Below are 24439 nucleotides of genomic sequence, written 5' to 3'. Positions count from 1 at the left end.
GAAAATAGATTTTAAATAGGTCTCTTTTGTGAAAAAAGTTCATTACATCCAGGGGCCCCCAACTTAGTAGAAAAATAAATGACTGAGTGCACAAAGACCACAGGCCCAAATACAGGTGCATACACCAGGTCATCAGTGCTCAGCCTTCTCAGACTTTACTGGGCTTTCTGTCCATACACCAGCTACAGGCAGAGCTGCACAGCCATGGAGCACCTACTAGGTGTGATCCTGAAGCACACCACAGATATCCTCGGTCCTCTGCCTGGAGGGGAGGGTCCTCAGGCCAGGATCTGCAGGGTTTCCTGGGCAACAGCTAAGTATCCTGCTGGAAGCTCAGGACTCTTGTGAAATAACTCTGAAGACTTGGAGGCAAAGATATTTCGGGAAGAGATATGTGGATGGAGCTCTCAGAATGAGGCCAGAGCAGGGAAATCCTCCCCATCCCTCCCGTGTGTGCTCGTAACAGTGCTTAAAAGCTGCTCTTGTTGAGGCGCTCTGATCCTTACTTGGCCCAGGAATTAAGTAAGTGCGGGAAACAGACAATTGAGAGGCCTCTTTTCCATGGAAAAGAATGCATTGACAGTGGGGAAAATGAAACAGACTACAAAAGGGAAAAACTTGATGTAGCCAGCTTGCATGCTAGCCAGTTAATCTGCTTGTTAAAATTGACACTTTTTCTCACTTTGTCTACATGCTGGCGAGCTCAAGGTTAAAAAAATAAAACAACTTTACTACTGTTCAGTTAAACCAGGCAGTCTTCTACCCATTATCTCTCTCTGACCAAGAGAGAAATAAACCATCAGCTGAGACATACAGTTTCAGAGATATGGTGCCAGAACTTGGAGAACAAAGGCAACACCCATATAGGACATGATTCATCTGGCACTCAGACGGACCCCCAATCTCTCCTTTGAAAAGTGGACATTTTCCCTGAGAAGTGGGTGACAGAGCTTTGGGAGGTCAACTCTCCCTGTCTTCCTCTTCATCTGATGAATAACAAACCTCATTTGCTTTTCCTCTAGAACCCTGCTCTAGTTATTTGTGAATTGGCTGAGGCCAGGGGACCAGCTTTCTGTTAATGTTCGGCTAGTAATCCTCTTCCAAAGCCCTTGTCAAGATAAGGAGGTGAGGAAGGTCAAACCATCCCCAACTTATCACAGAATCTTCCCCTGCCTGGATTTGCATGGGACTCAGCTTTCCTTAGCTGTGTGACTCCTGTCGCCAGTTAAGCATCTGACTTAGAATCAGACATATCCGCAGGGGCAAATGTACCAAGGCACCAGAAAGGGAAAATGAAAGTCCTGAATTGTGAGCAGCTAACTGCCAAACCAACACCAACAAGGAGCTCATTGGGTCCCACCTTCAGTCCCATCCTCCTTACTGACCCGTTCAGAGACGCAACCTTGGCCTGACATTCCAGGTCCCTCTCAGCTCAAACCATCCTGGTTGGGGATCTTCATGGTCTTCAGGAAGAAAAACCTGCTACCAACAGACTGTGGAACCATACACAGACCCCTCCCCACACCTCCTGGACTTGAACCCAGTCCCCCCCAAGGACATCTGCCTCACCTACCTCCCCACCAGCAGCATCAGCACCGTCTGCCCGTGTCCTTGCTGCACCACAGGCTCACTGTGGTGCTGTTGCTGAGTGTCCTGTCCATGTGGCCTCTAGACAGGCACTTATGTGGGTTCCTCTGTCACTTGGAAACATCAGCCTTGCCTCCTCTCAGAAGCCCTCAGCATCCTTCCCAGGGAGTCCACTGCCCTGCTCAGTGACATGAGCCTTGTGGGGAGGGGACAAAGTCCACTGCTGGAATCCGGTCCCACAGCTACAGTCACAGCTGTCAGACTTCCCAGCTTTGCCCAGAGAGAAGGGGTGAAGAGCAGGGCTGGACCCCAGGGTCAGCTGGATCCTTTCATAGGGGCTGTTTCATTCTTCCCAAATGTCCATGAAGCATTATTGCCATGTCACCCAGTTTTTGAGGGAGGGACAGTGGGTGACTACACAGAACCCATACACAATTCCTCATGCATTGATTTGTTCATTTGATTGGAGTTTTACAATCATTCCCTGAAGATGTAAACTTTCTCTATATTACTTATTTATGTTTGTTTGCTTCTTTCTTTCTTTGTTTTTGAGACAGGGTCTCTCCATATAGCCCAAGGTGGCCTAAATATCAAGGTCCTGCAGCCTTTCAGGATCTGGGACTACAGAAAAGAGCCACCACAACCAGCACTCCTTTTTTTCCAATCGACATATAATTTTTGTACATATTTACTGGGTATATGTTCTGATTTTGCAGGTGAGGAGACTGAGACAAGGGGAGAAATAATGACTTTCAGAGGCAACTCGGAGGAGGAGTCAAGACTCAAATGGAGTTTGATCTTTTGACATTTGACCCTGGTGACCACCCTTGCATGCTAAAGGGGGCTTGGGGCCATTTTTCTTCTGTAACCTCCCTTCTATTGATTCTTCCTCCTCTTACCAGCAGGACTTAAGCTGGACAAACAAAAACAAGAGTCAGATGCAGAACCAGGTAAATATTCCTGGGAGTTACAGGTGATGGGCTCCCCTGGTCACAGTGCATAATGGACCAGAACACTCATAGACTCTTGGGGTACAGCAGCCATAGTGGGCTGTGGATTTCCCTCAAGGGCAGCAGCAAGGGTCTCTACTCCAGAGATGCCATCAGAGACAATCCCACCTGGAGGTCCTAAAGCCCTGCTATAAAATAGCTCAGCATGGCCTGTGACATTGAAAACGGACTTTCGGACCAAAGGCCCAAACAACTGGGGTTCTACCTGCCAGGTTCAGCCACTCATCCCTAGATACCAAATAAAATGATAGTGAAGGGCAGAGAAAGAAGATTTATTACCCAAGACAAGCTGTGGGAAGAGGAAAAGTAAACACTCAGCCCATCTCTAGCAATCTTCAGGGTACAAATGTGAACTTTATCTTTAAATAGACAAAGAATTAGGGCAGGGGACAAAAGGCATGCATAACCACAGATACAGTTGTGGCCTGCTTGGTCATTATCTCAGTCCTTGTTCCTGGAGGGGTGTCAGAGAAGTTGTTATTCAGAGTCATTGTTGCCTAGGAGGTGGTCCATCCTGAGGAGGCTTTACTGTCAGGGGTGGTTTCCCTCCCTTATAAGATACTATCACTTCTGTTCTTGGAACCCACGGTGACTGCAAAGTGACTACAGAGAGATTGGCTTAGAGCCAAGACAGGTTCAAAATGAAGGAAGGATGTCATGCTTTTTTTCTACTTCTAGTTAATTTGTGGTTCAAGTAAGGAGTCAGTAGTACTTTTCAGTAAAAACAGTTTAAATGCCTCTTACAACGTCACAGGAAAAGTGTCTGTAGCTACAGCTCAGGAGCTGATATCTCAGTCATGTCTTTGGTCCATAAGCAATGTCAGCCCACTGAGAAATTCATATTAATCTAGTGGGAAGGCAGACCTTCCAGTGGAGGTTCTTCCAGTGGAGAACACCAGCATCACCTAGTGGAAGATGGAGGGGTTGACAGCCAAGGTACCTGGCTGCCCTGGCCACATCACTTGGGCCCCAAGAAGGCTTGGCCCAGACAAGCTGGACACTGCATTGGCTGCTTCAGAATAAGGAGTCCACTCCTCTGCTGTTCTCCCTTTCTCTAGAAACCCTAGAAGGGTAGAGGGAACTTCCAACTGATCAAGTGACTTAGGGCCCTCTGATGTCACATGAATGGCTAGCAGAGACAAACCTCCCAGGACTGCAAAACACAGAGGAAAGGAATGGCATTCAATGCTTACAGCCCCTGGTCCCCTCATGGGAGACCAAGGGGCAGCCACTGGTCCCCGTCACTCAAAGCCAGGCCACAAACCTCACCCTGAGGGCAATCCTAATTGTGTGTCTTCAGATGGGAAAATCAGCCCTAAGTAACAAGTGCCACCTTCAGGAGGGTTTAAAACTAAGTGCAAAGATGACAGAATCAAAGTCATGATTTTATTTATTTTGAAGTTAATATAAATAAGCGTCAGATTTTAATACACATATACTAGTTAAGAGCATTTGACCATTCACTGAGTGAACAAAGGAGCTGTGGACTCCAGTTTCAAACAGGATGAGAAATTGATTTGGAGGCATGAGTTTAGGTTGAAGGACTCTTTGCCAATTACTGAGGAAGTAGCAAATAAGCTTTATCTAGAGAGAGGAAGCAACCTCCAGCTCAGTAGGTGCCAAAATAGGAGGGTCAGGGAGAGGCTTCAGTAAGGGAGGGAAGAGGGCAGTGAGAGCCGCTCTGGAGCATGTTCCTCTACTTATTTGACTCCACAGTTAGGAGACCAAGGAGACTTGCCTGGAGTCACTGTCACATCGTTGAGTGGAGTGAAAAATAACAGTGCCTTGCTACTGCAAATAGTATGGCATTTTGCCCAAAACATAAAATTGCAATATGATCCAGGAATTACATTTTTATATATACCCAAAAGAACTGGAAGCTGACACACCCACATTCATAGTAATTTTATTCACAATTGCAAAAGGATGGAACATCCCAGGAGCCTACCAATGGATGAATGAAGAACCAAATGTAACACATGCATACAGTGGAATCTTCTTCAGCTTTAAAGACATAGGAAATTTTGACATCCAACTGATGAACTTTGAAGACATTACACTAAGCAATATAAGCCAGACACAAAAGGACAAATACTGTATGATTCCGCTCACATGAAGTCCTTAAGGGGTAAAATTCACATAGATGAGAAGTAGGGTGGTAGATAGAGGTGAGAGTAGGGAAATCAGTTATTGTTTAAGGTTACAGAGTTTCAGATTTGCAAGATGAAAAGTTATGGATAGGAATGGTGGTGATGGTTGAACAACACGAGTTCAGTTAATGCCACTGAACTTTACCCTTAAAAATTATTAATATGTACATTTTAAGTTATGTGGTTTTTACTACAATTAAAAAGATTTTTAAGTCCTTTAAAATTCCAAAACAGCATGCCTTTTACAATTTGCAATTTTCCCACATACAATCATCAGTGCTTCAACAGAAATCCAGTGATGAAAACATGTTTTAGCTGTGTTTCCCAAAGGAGAAAGTGGACCTTAACCCAAGCTGAAAGGACTTGCCAAAGTCTAGTGGAGTTGGAGTACATCCAGATCTTTCTGATTCCTGTCTTTGGTTTTCTGAACCAGGCTGATTCCCAAAGAAAGAGAAATCCTTAAGCCCTCAAGGCCTGGGAAATAAGTTCTTTCCTATGTTCTCCCTGTGAACTTGAGATGAGTCACAAAACTTCAAATACCACTGGAATTATCCACCACCACCCCCATCCATGACTAGCTTCCATAGGGACGTAGTGCGTCTGGGCCACCTATGACCAACTGCCACTGACCAAGTGTCAACAGTTACTGAAGCTGGGAGCACTGTCCGACATGCTTGCATCACAGCGTGCTGTGCCCAGGGCCCTGCTGCCTCAGGCCTCCTCTCCTCCAGGAGCTGCAGAGAATATTCGGCATCCGCGGTCCTGCCTGGATTCACCGCCCCAGGCTTTTGTGCCGTGACTCAGTTTCCTTGCTTGTAGGAAGAGGCCAATAGTGGATCCCCTGAAGGTGAGAGTGAGGAGGAGAATCAAGACAAGGTGGGCACTGTGGTTGGCATACAGTAGGTGCTCAATAAGCAACAATCACCATTTTCCAGGCACTCTGTCTGCATGTGGGAGCGAAGTCATCATGTATCTGAGGTGTCTCCTTTCGCCTCCTTAGCACTCCCACGAGAGTGCCTGATGTACTCAGTATCTCCCTGTCTAGTCCAGGTGACAGGCTCAGAGGACAAAGGCATTTTCCCAAAGTCACAAAGCTACTGGGACCTCCCTTATTTATACAACCATCTTCACCACAATGAATTGATTCTTAATACATATTTCTATTTTCTAAAAAAATTAAATAAATAAGCAATTACAGACTCACAAGAGAAAATAATGCAATGGAAAAAATAGTTGCAAAGGGAAGGTAGAAAGAGGTCCTATGTCCTCATCAACTATTCCCTTCTCTTGGTGACATGTTGCATATCCACAGCACACTATCCAAACCAGGAGATTGACATTGGCAGAGCACAATGAGCTACACTGCAGAGCTCAATGGAATTCCACCAGTTTTTGCACACACTCACTTCTATGAGTCAGTGATGGTTTTTAACACTTTATCACCTGCACAGGTTAATAAAACCATCACGACAATCAAGATAAGACTGTTCTGTTGCCATGAAGTGGATCCCTGAGACTAATTATTCAGAATGAGTCCTGTGCCTTCCTAAGCCCCAGAAACCCCATCTGTGCTCTACATCTAGAATTTTATCTTTTCAAGAATATTTTGAAAACAAAATCGTATTGTATACAACCCTGGAAGAGTGACTTTTTCTTCTTTGGTAGGACTTGGGTTTGAACTCAGGGCTTCTCACTGGCTAGGCAGGTGGTCTATCACTTGAGCCACTCCACCAGCCCTTCTTTTTGTGATGGGTATTTTTGAGAGAGGGTCTCACAAACTATTTCCCCAACCTGGCTTGAAACAGTGATCCTCCTGATCTCTGCCTCCTGAGTAGCTAGGATTGTAGACATGAGCCACTGGAGCCCGGCTTTCAAGACTGACTTTGTAAAAAGTTCACTCCACATAATGTCTTTGAGATCGATTCAAGTTGCTGCATGTAGCAAGAATTTTTCTTTTTTGACTAAGGAATTACAGCTTATAACCAGATCTCTCCCAGCGTTCCTGCAATCCAGGACCTCCTCAAGAGCTCCCAACATGAACATGGTGGCCTGCCTGGGTCTGCTGCTTTCCCATTACATGCTGCTTTACTTTCTGCAGAGAGAGACCTGGACTCAGCTTTTTCCCCTCCACCCTGTCATCTTCTGATTCTGTCTAACTCCACCATCCTTCCCTGTCCCCTGCAGGACTCACTCTCTGATCCTCTCTCCATCTCTTTCCCTGGATGCTTGTTTTGTTTAATAGCATTTTTAAAGTTGAGATGTAGCTCACATAACATCAGTTTGTTTAAATGGCTTTTAATATACTCACTGCATTGTGGCAAAATCATCACTACCTAACTCAAGAGCACTTTCATCACCACAAAAAAGAAACCCAAATCCTCTTGGCAGTCACAGCTCGCAATCCCAATTCCTCCTCCCATGCCCTGGTCCCAGGGCATCTTACTCTTATTTCATGAAGAAGTCAGGGTGTTTCTAGGTGGACAGAGGAAAGGGGGTGGAAGTGGCCCTTGGGTGCTATAATATAGGAGTTGAACTGGCCTAATCTGGGCACTGAGTCTTGGATACCTGGATACCTTGGATATCTACACAGGCCACGGTGTAGGGATCCTATGGATGGGCAGGTCTCTGGGAGAAGTCAATGCCAAAGCCATAGACCCTCAAAGCAATGTTTAACCCAAAGAGGCCAAGCATGGCAGTCAAAGGTTCAGATTAAGCCTGGCAACACTCCTTATACTAGTCAAGGTTTGATAATTAGCCACAATAAGAAAGTGCTCACCATATTAACATATTGGCTTCACAATGTAGAGGATTTATTGAATTTGGGCATTAAGGTCCAAGTTGCTACGCAGTTTGGGAGGTAGGTAGCTTTGCTCCCAAAGGTCAACCAGATGTCCTATTTGTTATTGCTCTGTCATTCCCCAGGGTGTTTGTTCTCTTCCACATGGAAGCTGGCCCTTAGGAGACATTCCGGCACAAAGAAGGAACAAAGAGAACATGGCACCCAAAATGAACCCCCAAAGGTCAAGACTTGGAAGTTGCACATATCATCTGTAAGCTTTCACAGCCAGAAGTTAATAAGAAACTACACAACTGCAGGGGAAGCTGGGCAGCCTGGAGCCCAGCCGATCCCAGCAGCTTCTGAGATCAAAATGAGGGAGGGAAATTTTAAAAGGATTAAAATGGTTACTTCTATAAATTTTGAATTTTATTAGTTTGCCAAAATGAAATGAAGTTTCAGAAAACAGAGGAGAGGATGCAAATTTGGAGACAATTATCAGTCTCTTCTATAGTCACTAATCCATAAGTCATGGCATCATTTGGGGAAAAAAATACAAAATATTGCCTGCTCTCTATTCAAAATTATTCAAAAATTACAGAACACACGTGGCCTTTTGAGTTCACCTTTCCAGATCTCTTTCCACTGCAGCAGATTTTAAAACTTCAATAGGAAACCAGTGCCTTCTATCTGCCCAACAATCCCACTACAGGGAGCAGTGCTCACTGGGCAGGCCCTGCCCCCTCTCCTGCTTCTAAATGCCACAGCTGGTATATAGATGGAAGCTGATGTGACATCTGGACAGATGTGACTCCTGTCATCCCATATTTTTTAATCCTTCAGTGTCTTTTTGAGCATTTCACCAAAGGTCTCTGTGACCCTAAGGGAACCAAAGCCAGAAAACAAAGAAAGAAATTCTTGGCTTTTGGGTGCAACACCATAATCTGGCTACAAGATTTGGAATTATTTGGAAAAATAAATGATTAGGCACAATTAGGGAGGATGTTTCTAATGCCACCAAAGATGAGTGGTAAAGCAGGCAGCTCAGCGGACAACATTAGGAGGGGGAAGAAGGGGAGCCTAGGCTGGGACCAGAATAGATGGTGCATCTAGAGTCCAGCAGTGCTGTGGTTTGGGTATGGCCTGTGTGTTCTCACCAAGGGTTCATGTGTTGGAAGCTTGGTTCCTCACTATGGCCAAACTAGGAAGTGGTAGTAACCAAAAGGGGGGTCTAGTGAGAGGGCAGAAGACTGGCCCCCTTCTTGTGCTCTGGCTTCCTGTCACTTCATGTGACTGCTCCCTTTCTCATGCACTATTGCCATGAGTCCCTCTGTCATGAGATGATGCAGTAGAAGGATCTTCTTTTTTCCATGACGCTGTCCAGCACGTCTCTCCTGACCTCCAAGTGCTCAGGGAAGGGCTCACTGAGTGTGGCCTGACTACAAACTCTCCTGGATCTGGATGAGTTCCTCCAACATCCTCTCCAGCTCCTCAGCCTGCCTGCGCAGGTCTTCAGCTGACTCTGTCTTTGTTCCCTCCTGTAAATGCTTTGTCTCTTTCACAAGACTGATCACATCCATCAGAAGGAAAAAACCTGAGCTGGCTGCAAGCATCATCCGGGCTCTTTTGGTCATTGCCAGCACAGTGCCCCCAAAGGCTTTCTCCACTTGCTTGGTGCTTCGAGCTGAGATTCTCCCACTAGTCATGAGATACTTGGCATTGGCTACTAAGCGAGGGTTGGCTTTGGCCAGCTTGATAGCTTGGATGCTCTTCTCAATCACTTTCAGGCTACATTTGCACATCTTGGTTAAGGCAATAACTCTGGGTGTGGTCTGAGCTACTATCCCTGCAACTCCCTTTACTTTGTTCATGCTGGTTGACAGCAGGTGGCTGGCTTCAGCTTCCACTGACAATCTCCTTGCACTTCCCAGGATGCTAGTGACAGTACCTGTCAAAGTAGCCACTGCTCCCAGCCCAATCCCAGTTGCTGAGAGCATCAGACTGCCCCCTGCTGTCACAGGTGCCAGAACCAGGCCAAGAATGCTCAGGACTCCAGAGGCAGCACTTGTGGAGTCAACCACCAAATTGGAGATGGTACAGTCCCTGTGTACCTTCTCAACCTTGTCTGCAAGATCCCAGAGCTTTCCTATTTGCTCCACAAGCTCCATTTTCACCTGATGAAATGTTTCCAAAAACCTTTCCCTTGCCTGCTGTTCTTTTTGGAGCCTATCTTTGTCCTCCACAGCCATGTCTACTAACAACTCCTCCAGAGCATCACGTAGCTGTACAGCCTCATCCCTGTAAGATTAAAGTTCATGTAATTAAGAAAGACAGTTTGCTTATCTGTAAAGTGGGCTCTATAAGATCCATCCTATACAAATCATGGAATTTTTACTATAAATCAAATGGAAAAGAATTTTACAGATGTACAGAATTTTTCTTTTGATGGTGAACATGTTTGGTACATCATAGATGCTCCATGGGCAATGAATACAAGTCATCTTTTGAGGCTCTTTAATTGTATTTGATAAAGATGACTTCTCACTCAAGGTCAATGCCATCACTACAAGGTATATGGAGAGCAGGAACTCTGTACATGAACTAAGAGATACAGGATTTGGAGCATAATACTCCCTAATTCAGAAAATGTCAGTGTGTAGTAAAAAGTAGCCTTCCCCAAAGACAAGTCTTCTCTTTGTCCTCAGTAACTGGAAAGCTATCTAAGGATCTCTAGAATGTCCTGACTGCTAGGAATGTCTGTGTTTGCCTGGTGACTTTGACCACAACCTCATACAAGTTGAATATTCCTAATCAGAAAATCCTAAATCTGAAATGCTCCAAAATCTAAAACCTTTTGAGTACTGACATGTCATAAGTTGAAAGTTGTACACCTAACATCATGGAACAGATCACAGTTAAAATGCAGGTGCGCTAAAAATATTGTACAAAATTGCCTTCCGGCTATGTATATGAGATGTAAAGAAACTAAAATTAATTTGTGTTTAGATTTGAGTCCCCTCAATATATTTCACTGTGTCTGTCTGCAAAATTTCAAAATCAGAAAATGTTCACAATTCAAGACATTTGCCATAAATTCCAAACATTTTCAATAAAAGATGCTCGACCTCAACTTGTGATGTGTGGTGGGGGCTTTGGAATCATTCCTGACCTACGGAGGAATGGAAGTCTAAAGGCTTCATCTGGAAAGAGGAGACTCCAAGTCACCTTAAAGGCAGTATGTGGTCAATGCCCAGAAAACACTGGACACTAAGCCTTACATTGAAAAAGACTCTTTCCTTGACCAAAATTGAGTAAGACTCTTCTAAATTTTTTCTAAACCAGGTGTTGACCTTGGTCTTCCACATCCATCCTGAGTTTGCTGTGTCTGTCCCCCCAGGTTTAGCAAAATTCCCTACTAAGCCAGATTAGAGAGATCCCCCAGCTTTGATATCTGATCACATTCCTATTTCCGACCTTTGATGTATTAGTCCTTGACCTGTCTTTTGGAAGAGTCTCTTGAAGTCAGCTTCTCCAGAATTCCCCTACTCTTCATGTCCCTGTCATGAATATGCTGTCTCTCACTCTGCTTTTTGGCTATAAATCTCCAGCTATCTTTATCTTATCCAGAGTTGCTCCTGATCTTCCTCCCCTAGTCAATAATTCTGAATAAAGCCTTCCTGTTTTACTATACATCAGAATGTTTCTTTCGCAGAGTGAATTTCCTTAGTTGGAAACACTCTGTATGAATTGTCACATATTTAACACAGGACCACACTGAGACCTGAAGGCACCAAAAGCTTCTTGCTTGAAGCCCTCCCAGACTGCCTCATGTGTCTCTTTCACTGACTGATTTTAACCTGTGTCCTTTCTCTGTGATAAACCAGGAGTGTATAACAACCATCTTCATGAGTTCTGTGGATCTATTTAGGACATTTCAAAACTGTGAGCAGTTCGGGGAGATCATCAAAATTATAATTGGTGTCAAAGAGTGATGTTCATATGTATTGTGTTCTCAGATTTTATACTTTAGCTAAATCTGGGTGCTCAGAATTAAAATGTAAAAAATCCCTCAGAGCCAGAAGGGACTGAGAATATCATTTTTCTGGTTGTTTGTTCTCTTTCAAGTCATGTGCCCTTGCTCTTCTGGCTTGGAGGCCATCAAAACCTGCTTTTGTCCCAGTTGACTAAAAACAGAAGACCTGGCTATTAACCCTGGCTCCACGCTGATCCTCCACCCAACCTTTCAACTCCTGATCCACCACCTGCACCTCAGCCTTCAAGGCCTTCCTGGCAAACATCACCAGCCTAATGGATACCTGGACTGGTAACAACTTCACATGTGTACATGCCAAGTCATCATACAAAGTCTTAAGAGAGTTTGAGATGTATCTGTGTGACTTGTTAAGCCTGAAAAGGCTCACATTTGGACAATATAATAGAGGGAATATTTTCCCTTGTGTTAAGCACTTTCAAATCTCAGACTCTGTGGAAGTACACAAAATAGGCAGACAATCATTCTGACTTAGGAAGTTGTCACTAAGCCACACTACCTTCCCATTGGTCAGGGGTTACTCTGTGTGGAACAGAAGAGGGACCCAATGGTAGCTGAGAACTTCCCAGTGCCCTGGCAAGATGTAGATGAAGCACCACCCACAGCCATCAGTGATGGGATCCATGGAGGGAGAAAAAACATATGCCCTCTCCCTCTCATGTGTCATCTGCCAGCTCCACGGCCTCCCTCTGATCTGTGCTTCTGCACTTCCCTTGCCTCCCTCTGGTCTAAGCTCTGTTGTTACTCCATCCTAGGCCCCCTTCTGCTCCATCTGTCCCCTGGCCCAGCTGTCTGGGTTTTAGGAAGGGTCTTATACTGGTCCCTGCTCTGATCCATATCTCACTCCCAGACCACTGTGATGGTTAATCTTAATTGTCAACTTGATTGGGTTTAGAAATGCCTAGGAGATTAGTAAAGCACTCCCCTGAATGTGTCTGTGATGGCATTTCCAGAGACCTTTAGAACAAGAGGGCTCTATCTGATGAATGGATTAATCCCTTGATGGATTCATAACTTAATGCCATTATTGGGCATTAGTGAAAAGAAACTGGGGCCTAGCTGGAGGAAGCAGGTCACTGGGGGTGTGTCCTTGTGGGCTATATCTTGCCCTGGTCCCTTCCTCTATGTCTTAGCTCTGCTTCCTGCCCACCATGAGATGTTTTGTTCTGCCATCCTCCCTGCCACAATCAACTGGATTCACTGAAACTGTGAGCAAAATAAATCCTTCTTCCCCTTAATTGTTTAATTTTTTTTGGTCAGGTATTTGGTCACAGTAATGAAAAAGTAACTAACAGGAAATTGGTACTGGAAAGGTGTGTTGTGCTTGTAAACAAAGCTGACCGTGTGGTTCTCAAGACTTTGAAACTGGTTTGAGGGAGAAATTTGGAAAATTTGGAGAAAGAGGTTAGAAAAAAAGCCTAAAATACTGTAAGTAGAGCTTAGTGGGCAATTCTGGTGGGATCTCAGAAGACTAGAATGTGAATAGGAGTACAGAAAGGAAGGCCAGGCTTATGAGGTTTCAGAGGTGAGCAAGAACTGTACTGGGAATTGGACTAGAGGCACAGAACTTGTCTGCATTTTCTCCATGTCCTGAAAATTGAAGGAGGCTGAATTCAAAATTGATGAACTAATTAATTTAGCAGAGGAAATTACAAACAGCCTGGCATTCCATGAGTGACAGGAATATGGATGATTGCTTGTAGGGAGGTTTACAGTGAAAATCAGGAGCAAAAAGGAAAACAAGGATTGGAAAAACAGGCAGTCTGCCCAGAAAAGGAGACAATTGAAAGTTGTGGACCAGGAGGTGTGGCTGTTAAAGAGACTGGTGCCATTAAAAAGAAGCCAAGCACTTTGACTGGAAAAATAGGGAAGATGTCTTGAAGGCATCTCAGGAATTGTCAAAACCCCACCTATCCCAGGCCACAGTGGTAAAACTGAAAACCCATTCAAAAGACTTTCCCTTGAGAAGAGAGAGCAGTCAAGGCAGGCACCCTGTTTGCACATGGCCAACTATGGAAGTATTTTACAGGATTCAGCTGCTCTGGCATTCAGAAACTGTGAGCAAAATAAATCCTTCCTCCCCTTAAGTTTTTTGGTTATGGTGATGCAAAAAGTAATCTATATACCCTGTCCTACCAGATTTAATTGTTATTCTCACTAAAGTCATGATAAATCCAAGTCTTCAGGCACAAGCCTGAGTCCTGACTCTGGGCAAGGACAGTCAGCATTCAACCAGCTCTGTTCACTCCACTGTTGCTGGCAAGCCTGTTGGGTCTGCAGAAGGACCTGCTCTGTTTGAATAATTCCTCACATAGGAAGAAAAATGGCCTGAGCCAGAATGACCCCCAGGAACCATGTTCATATTTTTTGTCCCACTGCAAAACTGGTCCTCCTTTGTTCTCATCTCCAAAGAATGAGACTGTTGGCCCTGGTCTCTTCAAAACAGGCTTTTTTAAAGTAAATTTTCACCAAGCACCTATTATACATCTACCTTATACTAAGCTCTTTAGAAACAAAGGCAGAAAGTGGAAAACTAACCCACATAGGTCACAGAACTAACAGATGGCAGAAACAATCTTACCCCCGATGGACTCAATCTCTCCTTAACCTGAAGCTGTCCAGTGCTAAGGAGTAACAAAGAGGAAATGCTCCTCATGGATTGCTGAGAAGGGCCATCCTCAAGTCCAACCACAGGACTGCCTGGAGGTGTGCCTGCCCAGAGAAAACCAGCCCAGGAGGAGTGTGGGTGGGAGCACTACAGCAGAACTGACCTGGACAACTCAGCCTCAGCCACAAACACCTTCCACACTTCATCTTCAGTCAGCAAGAGCTGCAGGTTTTCTCTGCCCACTGAGTCCAGGAGATTCTCAATGACATTATCAATGGAATTTCTGCTCCCTAGTTGGAAGGAAAAAGAATAAGTTTCGAGGACAGTGCAGCAGAGATTGAAGTCATCTAGTACAAGAGGGTTAAAAGTCATGTCCCTGAGCATCTGTCACATGGGGTACTTTTGACCAAATTCATATGCAAAACCCTACCCCCCAGTGACTATGGAGATTTAAAGGAAGTAATTAAGGTCATAAGTATAGTCCTAATCCATAAGACTGCTGTCCTTAAAAGAGAAAAAGAAACCAAATCTCTCTCTCTCTCTCCCCGTCTTCTATCTTCTACCTATTTCTATCTCTCTCTATCTCTATCTCCATGACAAAGGAAAGACCAAGTGTAGACACAGTGAGAAAGCTCCCTCTACAAACCAATGAGAGCCCTCACAAGAACCAATCCTGCCATTCTTTGATCAGGGTGGTTGGCTTTCAGAAATAGAAATCTTTTGTTGAAGTCACCGTTTGGTATTTTGTAATGGCAGCTGGAGACCAATATAGCAAGGAAGTGCCATGGTGCTTTGCAGAATTTTTACTTCAGTATAATCAGAAAGTGAGACTTTCAGCCCTAGGAAATGGAAAAATTCCAATGCTAGCTTCCATCAATCACGTTCCTGTTGCATGTCAAACACTGTGTACCAGCACGATTGAATGTGATTTTCAACCCGTCAGTGGTATGGTTAATCTTGATTTTTCAACTTGATTGGAGTAAGAAATCATAGGAAATTAGTAAAACATACATATAGGAGTATCTGTAAGGGTTTTTCCAAACAGGATTTGCCCAGAAGGGCTCTGACTAATGAATGGATTCATTCATTAATGGATTCAAAGTGGAATACACCATTGGGAGGTGGTGAAAGATGGGAGGTCTGTCCTGGTTGGATGAAGTAGGTCACTGGGGTTGTTCTTAGAGGATATATGGTGCCCTACCCCCTTCCTGTTAGTACTCAGTTCTGCTTCTGGTCCATTTCCACGATGGTGTAGACTGCTTCTCCACACCCTTTCAGCATGATGGGTGCAACCTCCAAAACTGTAAGCAAAACAATTCTTTCCTTCCTTAAGTTGTTTTCATGGAGTATTTGCTCAGAGCAACAATAATACTAACACAAGTGGATTCTGACTTTAGCTTATTGGATCAAAAGCAGTATCTTAAAAAGCAAATGGAATTGACAATATCAGACTAAATTAAACATAGTAAGGGTAAGAATTGCTTTGTGAATTATTTCATATGTGTATGTACATACATCTACATGGGTGTGTGTTATACTATTCTCTATATGTGCTATGTGAATAATTTATATATATGTACATATATATTTTTATCTAAATTTCTGGGACTTAGATATAACTAGGAATTCAGAATTTTTAATGTTTTAAAAATATTTCTAAAGTAATTTTAAAAATTGATCTACAATGACTGTAAGTATTTATGATACAGAATGTAATATAGACATGATATAGAATGTGATATGATATGTCATTAACATCACCTCAAACATCATTTCTTTGGTCACTAATATCTATTTTGAAGTACACAATTAATTAGAATTTTTAATCTTTTAGAAAAGGAAGCCTAGAATGATGACTCACATCTGTAATCACAGCACCTGGGAGACTGAGGCAAGACAATTGTGACTTCAAAGCCAACCTGGGTTGTATAGTGAGCTCCAGGCCAGACAGGATTGCATAACAAGACTGTTTCAGAAAGAAAGAAGAGCAAAGAGAAAGAAAGAAGGAAAGAAAGAAAGAAAGAAAGGAAGGAAGGAAGGAAGGAAGGAAGGAAGGAAGGAAGGAAGGAAGGAAGAAAGGGAGGGAGGGAGGGAGGGAGGAAGAGAAGGGGAAGGGAAGCAGTTTGCAGGGATATCTGAGGAGGTTACAGAATTGCAGATCAGGGGCTGGGCTTGGGGACCAGTATATATTTATGTGTGTACTGGACATGATATGAAATGTGCTTCCTTGTGCATTCTCATACGAGGAAGAAAGTCACACACACACACACACACACACAAAGTGACACTCAGACAGGAAAAGGGATGGCCCAAGTTAGCAAGCAGACAGCTCAGGATTTGAACCCAAGCCAATTAAACATTTTTGACCTTAGTCTCAAGACTTATGTTTATTAGAATTCCTGTGGTTTCTGCATTCTACTCTGAAGTTTCCCTGTGGAGTTTACTTAAATTTGAAAATATGTTGCAACCACACACTATGTAGTAAAATGACCATGCAGAAGAGTCCTCCTGCTAAAGATGGATGCTCTGAGCCTTGGCAAAGAAGGGGGATCATCAGGTGGGTGGTGATGGAAGGGTCCAGACCCTCAACCCCATCCTTGTGACTTCTCCATGTCTCAGGGGACCCTGCTCCCCCACTGGTCCCTGTGAACCCAGCTGGCCCATTTATTAAATGAGAGGGTGTTTATTCTTCCATACACCATCCCAACCCTCCCTCAAGCTCCAGGGGCCTGCTGGGAGCACCTGCTATCAAATCTTTCCCCATTCCTATTCCTCGCTTTGACCCTTCCAGGCACAATTTGCTCCCCAGTGCTGGCTCCTGGGAAGAATTTCCTGATGCCAAGGCAATTGGGGGAGGTGAGGAAAAGGGCCTGAGACAGCAGGACTGCAGGGAGGGTGGGGTGGGTGGGGTGGGAGGAGCGTGGTCCTGGTGGAGCCTCTTTCCTTTTTGTGTCACTTTCTGTCTCTTCTTTTCCATGAGATGAGTAGAATAAGTCCCTGCCTTGAGGCAGCCACACCTGTGAGCAGGTCCTTGTCATTGGGAGGGTAGGGCAAGTGCTGCACAGCTTTGGAGGTGGGAGTGAGGGAAGTTTCTACCTTGAATGAACAGTGGGACACAGGTAGATGGGGAGAACCAATAGTAGGGGGGAACCTATGATGTGACAGTCACATGTGTGAGCCACCTAGACATGTCACATCTCAGAATGTGATGTGACATCAGTGTTCAGATCCTCAGAACACTTTGGAAACAGTGTTCTCCTGTCACAGAATGGAGCTCCAGGTCACATGGGTGGGAGGTGGCAAAGGTCACACTTCGGTCCAGTTCAGTGGCATTGTGAACCAGTCTTCCTCCTGAGCCACTCAGAGAGGCCTGACCACCAAGCTGGTGGGGAAAAGCCCCTTCATGGGTAATGCCCCAGGGTCAACTCAGAGAAGCAGAGAAGGAGAAGCCTCCAGGTTGCTGTGGATCTCCTGTCTCATCCTTCCTAATTTCCATTTCCTTCTCTCCTCCCCACTTCCCTGCTCTGCTTCCCTCCCCTTCCCTGTGATTATACTGGCCATACCTGAAGAGGCAGAGTAGGGAGGAACTGATAACCTGAGCCAAGATTCCCAAGAGCTAGTCAGCAGTCTCACAGACCCACATTTCAGGGCACTCCATTTGGTCCCTCTTGGAGCTCTGACTCCTCTACAGGCTAACTCAGGTTGGAGGTGACACCTCAGATCTAGGCCTCAAGCACAAACCACTCAGAGGTGACCATGACTACCTGTGGAGGCCTCACAGGAATCTCGGTCCATGGCTCCAGCAGCAGTATCTCTCACAGGTTTTCTTTACAGCTCACCTGTGTCGTCCAGGCTGCAAAGAGGAGAAAACAAATTAGGGAATGGAATGTGAGACAGCTTCAGCCAGGCAGCAGCCAGGGACCAGGTCACCTGTGTTTCCCTCTGGAATTGCAGCAGAAACCTAGATGGACACAATCCACAGTGTTCCTATTCCTTTGGCTCTGCATCTTGCTCCAGCTACTCTGTCCTCAGACTAGCAGAGACAGAGGCTTCTTGTGCTGTTAGGGACAAGAGGATGAGGAAATTGGATGAGGACACAGCCACATAGATAGAATCGAATCTACACACAGAAGAAAGAATGAGGAGGAATGTTCTGGCAGTTATCAGGGATTGGGAACACCATGCATACTAATGATAATGGCTAATATTTTTTGAGTGTCTATGATACATAGGCTTCTTACCTGCACTTCATTAAGTGGTCACACATGCTCCATGAATTAAGGACCCTTATGGCTCCCATTTCAATGCAGAGGGAACAACCACACAGATCAGATGATATGTCCAAATATTCACAACAGTGTGAGTGCCAGAACTTGAACCCAAGTTGTTCTATTGAAAGTCTTTTTACATGACTATGTTGTAGTCCTTTAAATACACAAAAGTATTTCTCACAATACATTCTTTTTTATTTATTTATTTATTTTATTCATATGTGCACACAATGCTTGGGTCATTTCTCCCCCCTTCCCCCACTCCCCCTTACCCCTACCCCCTCCCTCTCCCCCCACCCCCTCAATACCCGGCAGAAACTATTTTGTCCTTATCTCTAATTTTGACAATACATTCTTTAGTTCAGGAAACTTCTCTCTCCTAACTGATGACATACCCTGTGCCCAAGTCCCTCTCATAAGTTTACTTGTGCTCCTGTGGTTTCCCAATGTCTGCACCTTCCTCCCTTCATCCTAAGAGGACATGGAATCCTTCCAGATCCTGTCCCTGTCCCTCTCCTTGTCTGGGCTGCCTAGTCCCTCCGATTCCTCCCTTAGCAGTTGGCCCTTGGGTTGTTTCTAATTTTTTGTGGAAATAGTAGGGCAAAGATCATCACCCTTGTATTAAAATTTACCTGCACTTGAGATTATTTTAAAGAAATTTCTAGAAGTAAAATGACTGTGTTGCAGGATATCCATATTAAAATATTGTTAATAATTAGAGTCACACTGTTATGCAAATAAATTATATCAATTTACACTCACACAGGCAGAATATAAGGGAGTCCATCCTCTCAGTCTTAGCAGTTGTTAGTCATGCTTGTTTTTTTTAAAGAAAGCTCTATAAATAGAGAGAATTTCAACTTCTATGGTAATTATCTTGCCTTGAGAGATGAGGAAATAAAGCAAATGTGCTGAAACCCTGTTTTAAGACGATACAGGTGCATTGATCAATTAACCCCTCCTGAGACCCAACTACAATGAGAGTAAAGGCAAGTATAGAGATATAATGACAGCTAATGACAACAGTGACTAAAATTTGTGGCCTTTACACTGTACCAGTAATTGCTCTAAAGATTTATAAATTATAACTCACAGTATTCTTCCAATAATTTGGAACAGGTGTCCTTATTTGCAGATGACAAAACTAAAACATAGATATTAAGTGACTTATTCAAAAAAAAAAAAAAGACCTAAATATTTGTTGCCTATAAGAAACCTTCCTCATTGGCAAAGACAAATACAGGCTTAAAATGAAATGATGAAAAAAGACATTGTAAGCAAATAGGCCCTGAAAGCAAGCAGGAGTAGCTCTACTCATAGCTGACAAAGCAGGCATCAAAGCAAAATTTGTTAGAAGAGACAAAGTTCATTTGATATTGCTAAAGGATACAATGCAGCAAGAAGATGAAATAGCTTCCTTTTGGCTGAAACCACTATCTTCCAGTTATTTGCCATAATGATGAACGCAACAGGAAAGATGAAAGGAGCCTAATATACATTTTATAAGCCTTTTAGAAAACATGGAGTTTTCCTTTTGACCACATACATACGAATCTACAAGGGTGAGATTGTAGATATAAAGGGAATGGAAACTATTCAAAAAAGGAGCATCCGACAAATGTTACCACAGCAAAACTGGAAGAGTCTGCAGTGTTATTCAGGATGCTATTAGCATTGCTGTGAACAAGTTAAGGGCAAGAGTCTTGCCAAGAGAATTGATGCACATATAGAGCATATTAATCACTCATTAGCCAAGATAGCTGTCTGAAATACATGAAGAAAATGATCGGATAAAGAAGAAAGTCAAAGAGATAAGAATCTGGGTTCAACTAAGTGCCAACCTGCTTCACCCAGAGAAGCACACTTTGTGAAAACCAATGGAAAGGAGTCTGAGCTGCTGGATCCTATTCCCTATGAATTTATGGCATAATGCCATCAAATAAAATAAAATAGTCTGAACTATAAAAAAGAAGATACAACAATTGTAAAAATACATGTACTGATCATTGGTACACTTAATTTCATAAAAACAAGTATTACTGGACACAAAAGTACAGATAAAACTCAACACAATAATAGTGGGTGACTTCAATACCCATCCAGAAAAAAGTCAACATTTTAACAACACTATAGATTAAATGGAGTTAACAAACATTTACGAAATAGCTCCCCAACAGCCACAGAATACACATTCTTCTCAGCAGCTCACAGAATTTTAACCCAAAATATACCATATTATCAGACATAAAGCAAATCTTAACAAATACAAGAAAACTAAAGTAACTTCTTGAATTTTATCAGGATGCAATGAAATAAAACAAGAAATCAGCAATAAGAAACTCCACAAACACATGGAGACTGAATAGTATAGTTTTGAGTAATGCCCTTTTGAATGATCAGTGGATCACCAAAGAAATGAAAAAATTAAAGGAGAAATCAAAATTTCCTAGACACTAATGAAAATGAAACACAGCATAGCAGAGTCTATTGGACACAGTGAAAATGATCCCAAAGGGAAATTTACACTTATGAATGACTCCATTTAAAAAACTGAGATTGCTCTAAGTGGGGCAGTATGGAGGTTGTGGGAGAGAGGTGGTGGGGTATCTAACCAATGTACAATGCAAGGCTATTGGGAATTGGCACAATGAATCCTTCCTGTACGATGAATATATGCTAATATAAGTGAAAAAAAGGAGAATTAAAAAAATACCTAATGTTGCACCTCAAGGTCTTAGAAAAATAAGAAGCCAATCCCAAAATAAGTAGAAGGAAGGAAATTATAAAAATGAGAGCTGAAGTTAACTACATAGAAACTAAAAGAACAATAGAAAAGGTCAATGAAAGAAAAAGTTGGTTCTTTGAAAGGTTAGACAAGATTGACAAGTCTTTAGCCAAACTAACCAAAGAAAGAAAGAGAAAATCTTAATTAATAAAATTAGACAAAATGAAACATGATGACAGGTGCCACTGCAATCTAGATGATCATTAGGCAAGATTTTGAAAACTTATACTCCAATAAAATGGAAAATGTGGAAAAAATAGATAAATTTCTAGATTTATATGATGTACAAAAGTTGAACCAAGAAGATACAAATAAACATATAAGTAACAAGAATTGAAGGTGAGAGGAGGAGATTGGGAGTATCATTCTTTGAGGCCAACCAAAGTAAAAAGTTAGCAAGACCCCATCTCAACAAGCAAGCTGGGTAGTGGTGGCACATGCCTGTGATCCCAGCTACACAGAACGTCATAGGATCACAGTCTGAGGCTGGCCCCCAGCAAAAAGTGTGAGACTATATCTGAAAAATAACTAAAGCAAAAGAGGCTTGAGGCATAGCTTACATGGGAAAATGATTGCCTCACAAGCACAAAGATCTAAGTTCAAATCCCAGTACTGTGAAAAAATAATAATGAGAATTGAGGGAAACAGATAAGAAAAGCTTTCTGAATAGGACTCCAGTGGCTCAAGAAATAAGAGCAAATAAGATTGCATCAGAGGACTTTTCTTCTGCACAGCAAAAGAAACAATAGACACAGTGAAGACAAAGCATTCACAATGTGAGAAATCGTTGCCAATTACTCACCCAACAGGAGATTAATATCCAGAATATATAAGGAACTCAAAAAATTAAACACCAAAAGAATAAATAACCCAATCAATAAATATGCAAAATGAACTGGACAGACACTTTTCAAATGAGAAAATACAAATGGCCAGTAAATACAGGAAAGAATGTACCGTATCCTAGCCAACAGTGAAATGCAAATCAAAAATGCACCAAAATTTAACCTCACCCCAGTCATAATGGCTATATCAAGGAAAAATAACAACAAATGGTAGCAAGAATGTGAGGAGTACAACTATAACATGATAATAAAAATAAAATAATAATGTGGGGGCAGAAGCAACTCTCCTTTCCAGCCATGGAAATCAGTATGTAGGCTCTCCAAAAAATTAAAAATAGAACTCCCATATGATCCAGCAATACCACCTCTGGGTATGTACCCAAAAGAATCAGAGTCAGCTTACTGTAGAGATGCCTGTAAACCATGTCTATTGTGGCACCATTCATAATAGTCAAATTATAGTATGAGCTCAGGTGCCCATCAATGATAAATGGGTAAAGAAAATGTGGTGCATTTGGACAAGGGAGGTCTGCATAGCCATAAAGAAGAATGAAACTATGCCACTTGCTAGAAAATGAATGGAACTGGAGGTCATAATATTAAGTGAAATGAACCATAAAGACAGGATTTGCATGTCTTCTCTCATTGTGGAAACTAGGGGGAAACAAAACAAAATGACCAAACTCATGAAAGTAAAAAGGAGGACTACTAGGGAAGTGGAAGGGGAAGGGATAAATGAGAGGGGGGAGGAGGAGGATAAGAAAGTAATAGGGGGGCAAAATGATCAAAGTACATTACATGCACGTATGACATGCATCATGACAAAACCCATTATTCTGTACAGCTTAATGTATGCCAATAAGAAAGAACTGAAAAAAAAAAGACATCTAATAGGTGACAACAACTGGGTTCCCATCCAGCCAGAGGGACTCAGAACTCAAGCTGCTTCTGCTCATGCTGCTGCCAGTGAAAAATGGAATGAGGCCAGCAGGAGAGCAAGGCTTCAACAAATGTTGGAAGACAGCACTGGGTGGAAAGGCAACGATTGAAGACAATAGAAGGGAGGGAGCTTCGATCAAAAGGAAGGCAGAGAAGACAGCCAGCCAAGAGCAATGGTCTGCAAGGCAGAGCCTCAACATGGAGGCATGACGATGAGAGTGGGGGGTGAGGTCACAGCCCTTGTCCCATCCAGTGTTCATGACAACCCTGAGACTACAACAGAGGGGAAAATCAGAAAAGTTTATAACTGAAGTGAAGAGACACAGGAAAAACATTCTTGGCATTCTGGTTTCAGTCATTCTACAGGGAAGTCTGTTCCCTTGAACATGAATGTTCGGCCTAGAATCAGGTGCATGAGAAAGACATCAGCATGGAAAAGCGACCAAGATAAACCAAAACACAAACACTAAACAGAATCAAAAAAAGGAAAAAGTAATTTTGAAATTAAAAAACAACTTCTAGACTTCTATCCATGTCCTTAGGACATTATAAAGACATTTTATCCTAAACAAGAGAATAAGATGCGCTGGAATGGAAGGAGTATAATGGAATCAAAAACGGTCTTGAGAATCAAAAGGTGATTGACAGAATAAACTCTACAGAGAGACTAGAAAAGAAAGTCACAGAAAGTTGCAGGAAGATTAAAAAGACGACAGAAGAAATGAAACTAAATAGGGAAGAAAAGTTAACACACATGACCATTTCTTAGAAAGTTAGTTGAGAATGAAATACAAGGAAAGAAAAAAGTGTGTGTGTGTGTGTGTGTGTCCGTGGAAAGGGTGACAATAACCAAGTGAGAAAGACATTCTAAGAAAGAGGAAAATCAAGCCAGACAGAAGGGAGTCCATGGATCACAGCTGTGCACGCAGCAGGACTAGACAGCAGCCCATCCTGAAGGGAGTAAGTAGGGAAAGGGAAGTTGATTCCATACCTCAGGTGGCTCACATTTGGGGGATGGGTTTGTTTGGCAGTACTGCAGTAGAACTCAGGGCTTTATCCTTGCTAGATAAACACTCTGCCACTTGAGCCAAACTCCAATCCCCATAGTTAGAAACTGAGGAAATGGGGTGGCCCACATGCAAGGAGAAAGAAAGCAAAGGCAATTAGAAAAAAACAGAAAAGCCTAGGCTGAGACAGAAAGCATACACACTGTACTTTACAACTTAGCTCTCCAACAAAGTATTTAGAACCTAACAATGTTTAACGCTCTTATACCAGTTTTAACTTCCAAAGAAGAACAAAACATTTAAGTTCCAGAACTTTTTTGTTCCAGAATATATTTTTTAAGTTTATATATTTATTTAAGTTCCAGAATATATTTGTTAGCAGTGTAAAAATTAAACTGCAGTGACAGTAG

At 42.8% G+C, this 24439-nt stretch overlaps 1 protein-coding gene across 8 annotated transcripts in view; it reads right to left on the bottom strand.

Moving 5' to 3' along the window:
* Positions 1-4001: 4001 nt before the first annotated feature.
* LOC109687683 (apolipoprotein L3-like) overlaps positions 4002-24439 on the bottom strand; it is a 51484-nt gene continuing 31046 nt past the window's right edge. For 5 of the 8 annotated variants that reach the window (XM_074084391.1, XM_074084389.1, XM_074084395.1 and 2 more), the window contains 3 exons: positions 17947-18035; positions 14346-14472; positions 4002-9821 (listed from right to left, as the gene is read on the bottom strand). In XM_074084391.1, the coding sequence (XP_073940492.1) occupies positions 8963-9821; positions 14346-14472; positions 17947-17977 (1017 nt within the window). In that variant the 5' untranslated portion in view covers positions 17978-18035 and the 3' untranslated portion in view covers positions 4002-8962. Of the gene's footprint in view, positions 9822-14345; positions 14473-17946; positions 18036-18112; positions 18393-18423; positions 18608-24439 lie in introns of those variants that run through there. The other 3 variants (XM_074084392.1, XM_074084393.1, XM_074084394.1) reach the window with 3 other exon arrangements.

Source organism: Castor canadensis, chromosome 8 (genome assembly GCF_047511655.1).
Source record: "Castor canadensis chromosome 8, mCasCan1.hap1v2, whole genome shotgun sequence".
In the NCBI taxonomy this organism is placed as follows: domain Eukaryota; kingdom Metazoa; phylum Chordata; class Mammalia; order Rodentia; family Castoridae; genus Castor; species Castor canadensis.
The sequence above is the reverse complement of the archived record's forward strand: the minus strand, read 5'-3'. Positions and strand labels throughout refer to the sequence as shown.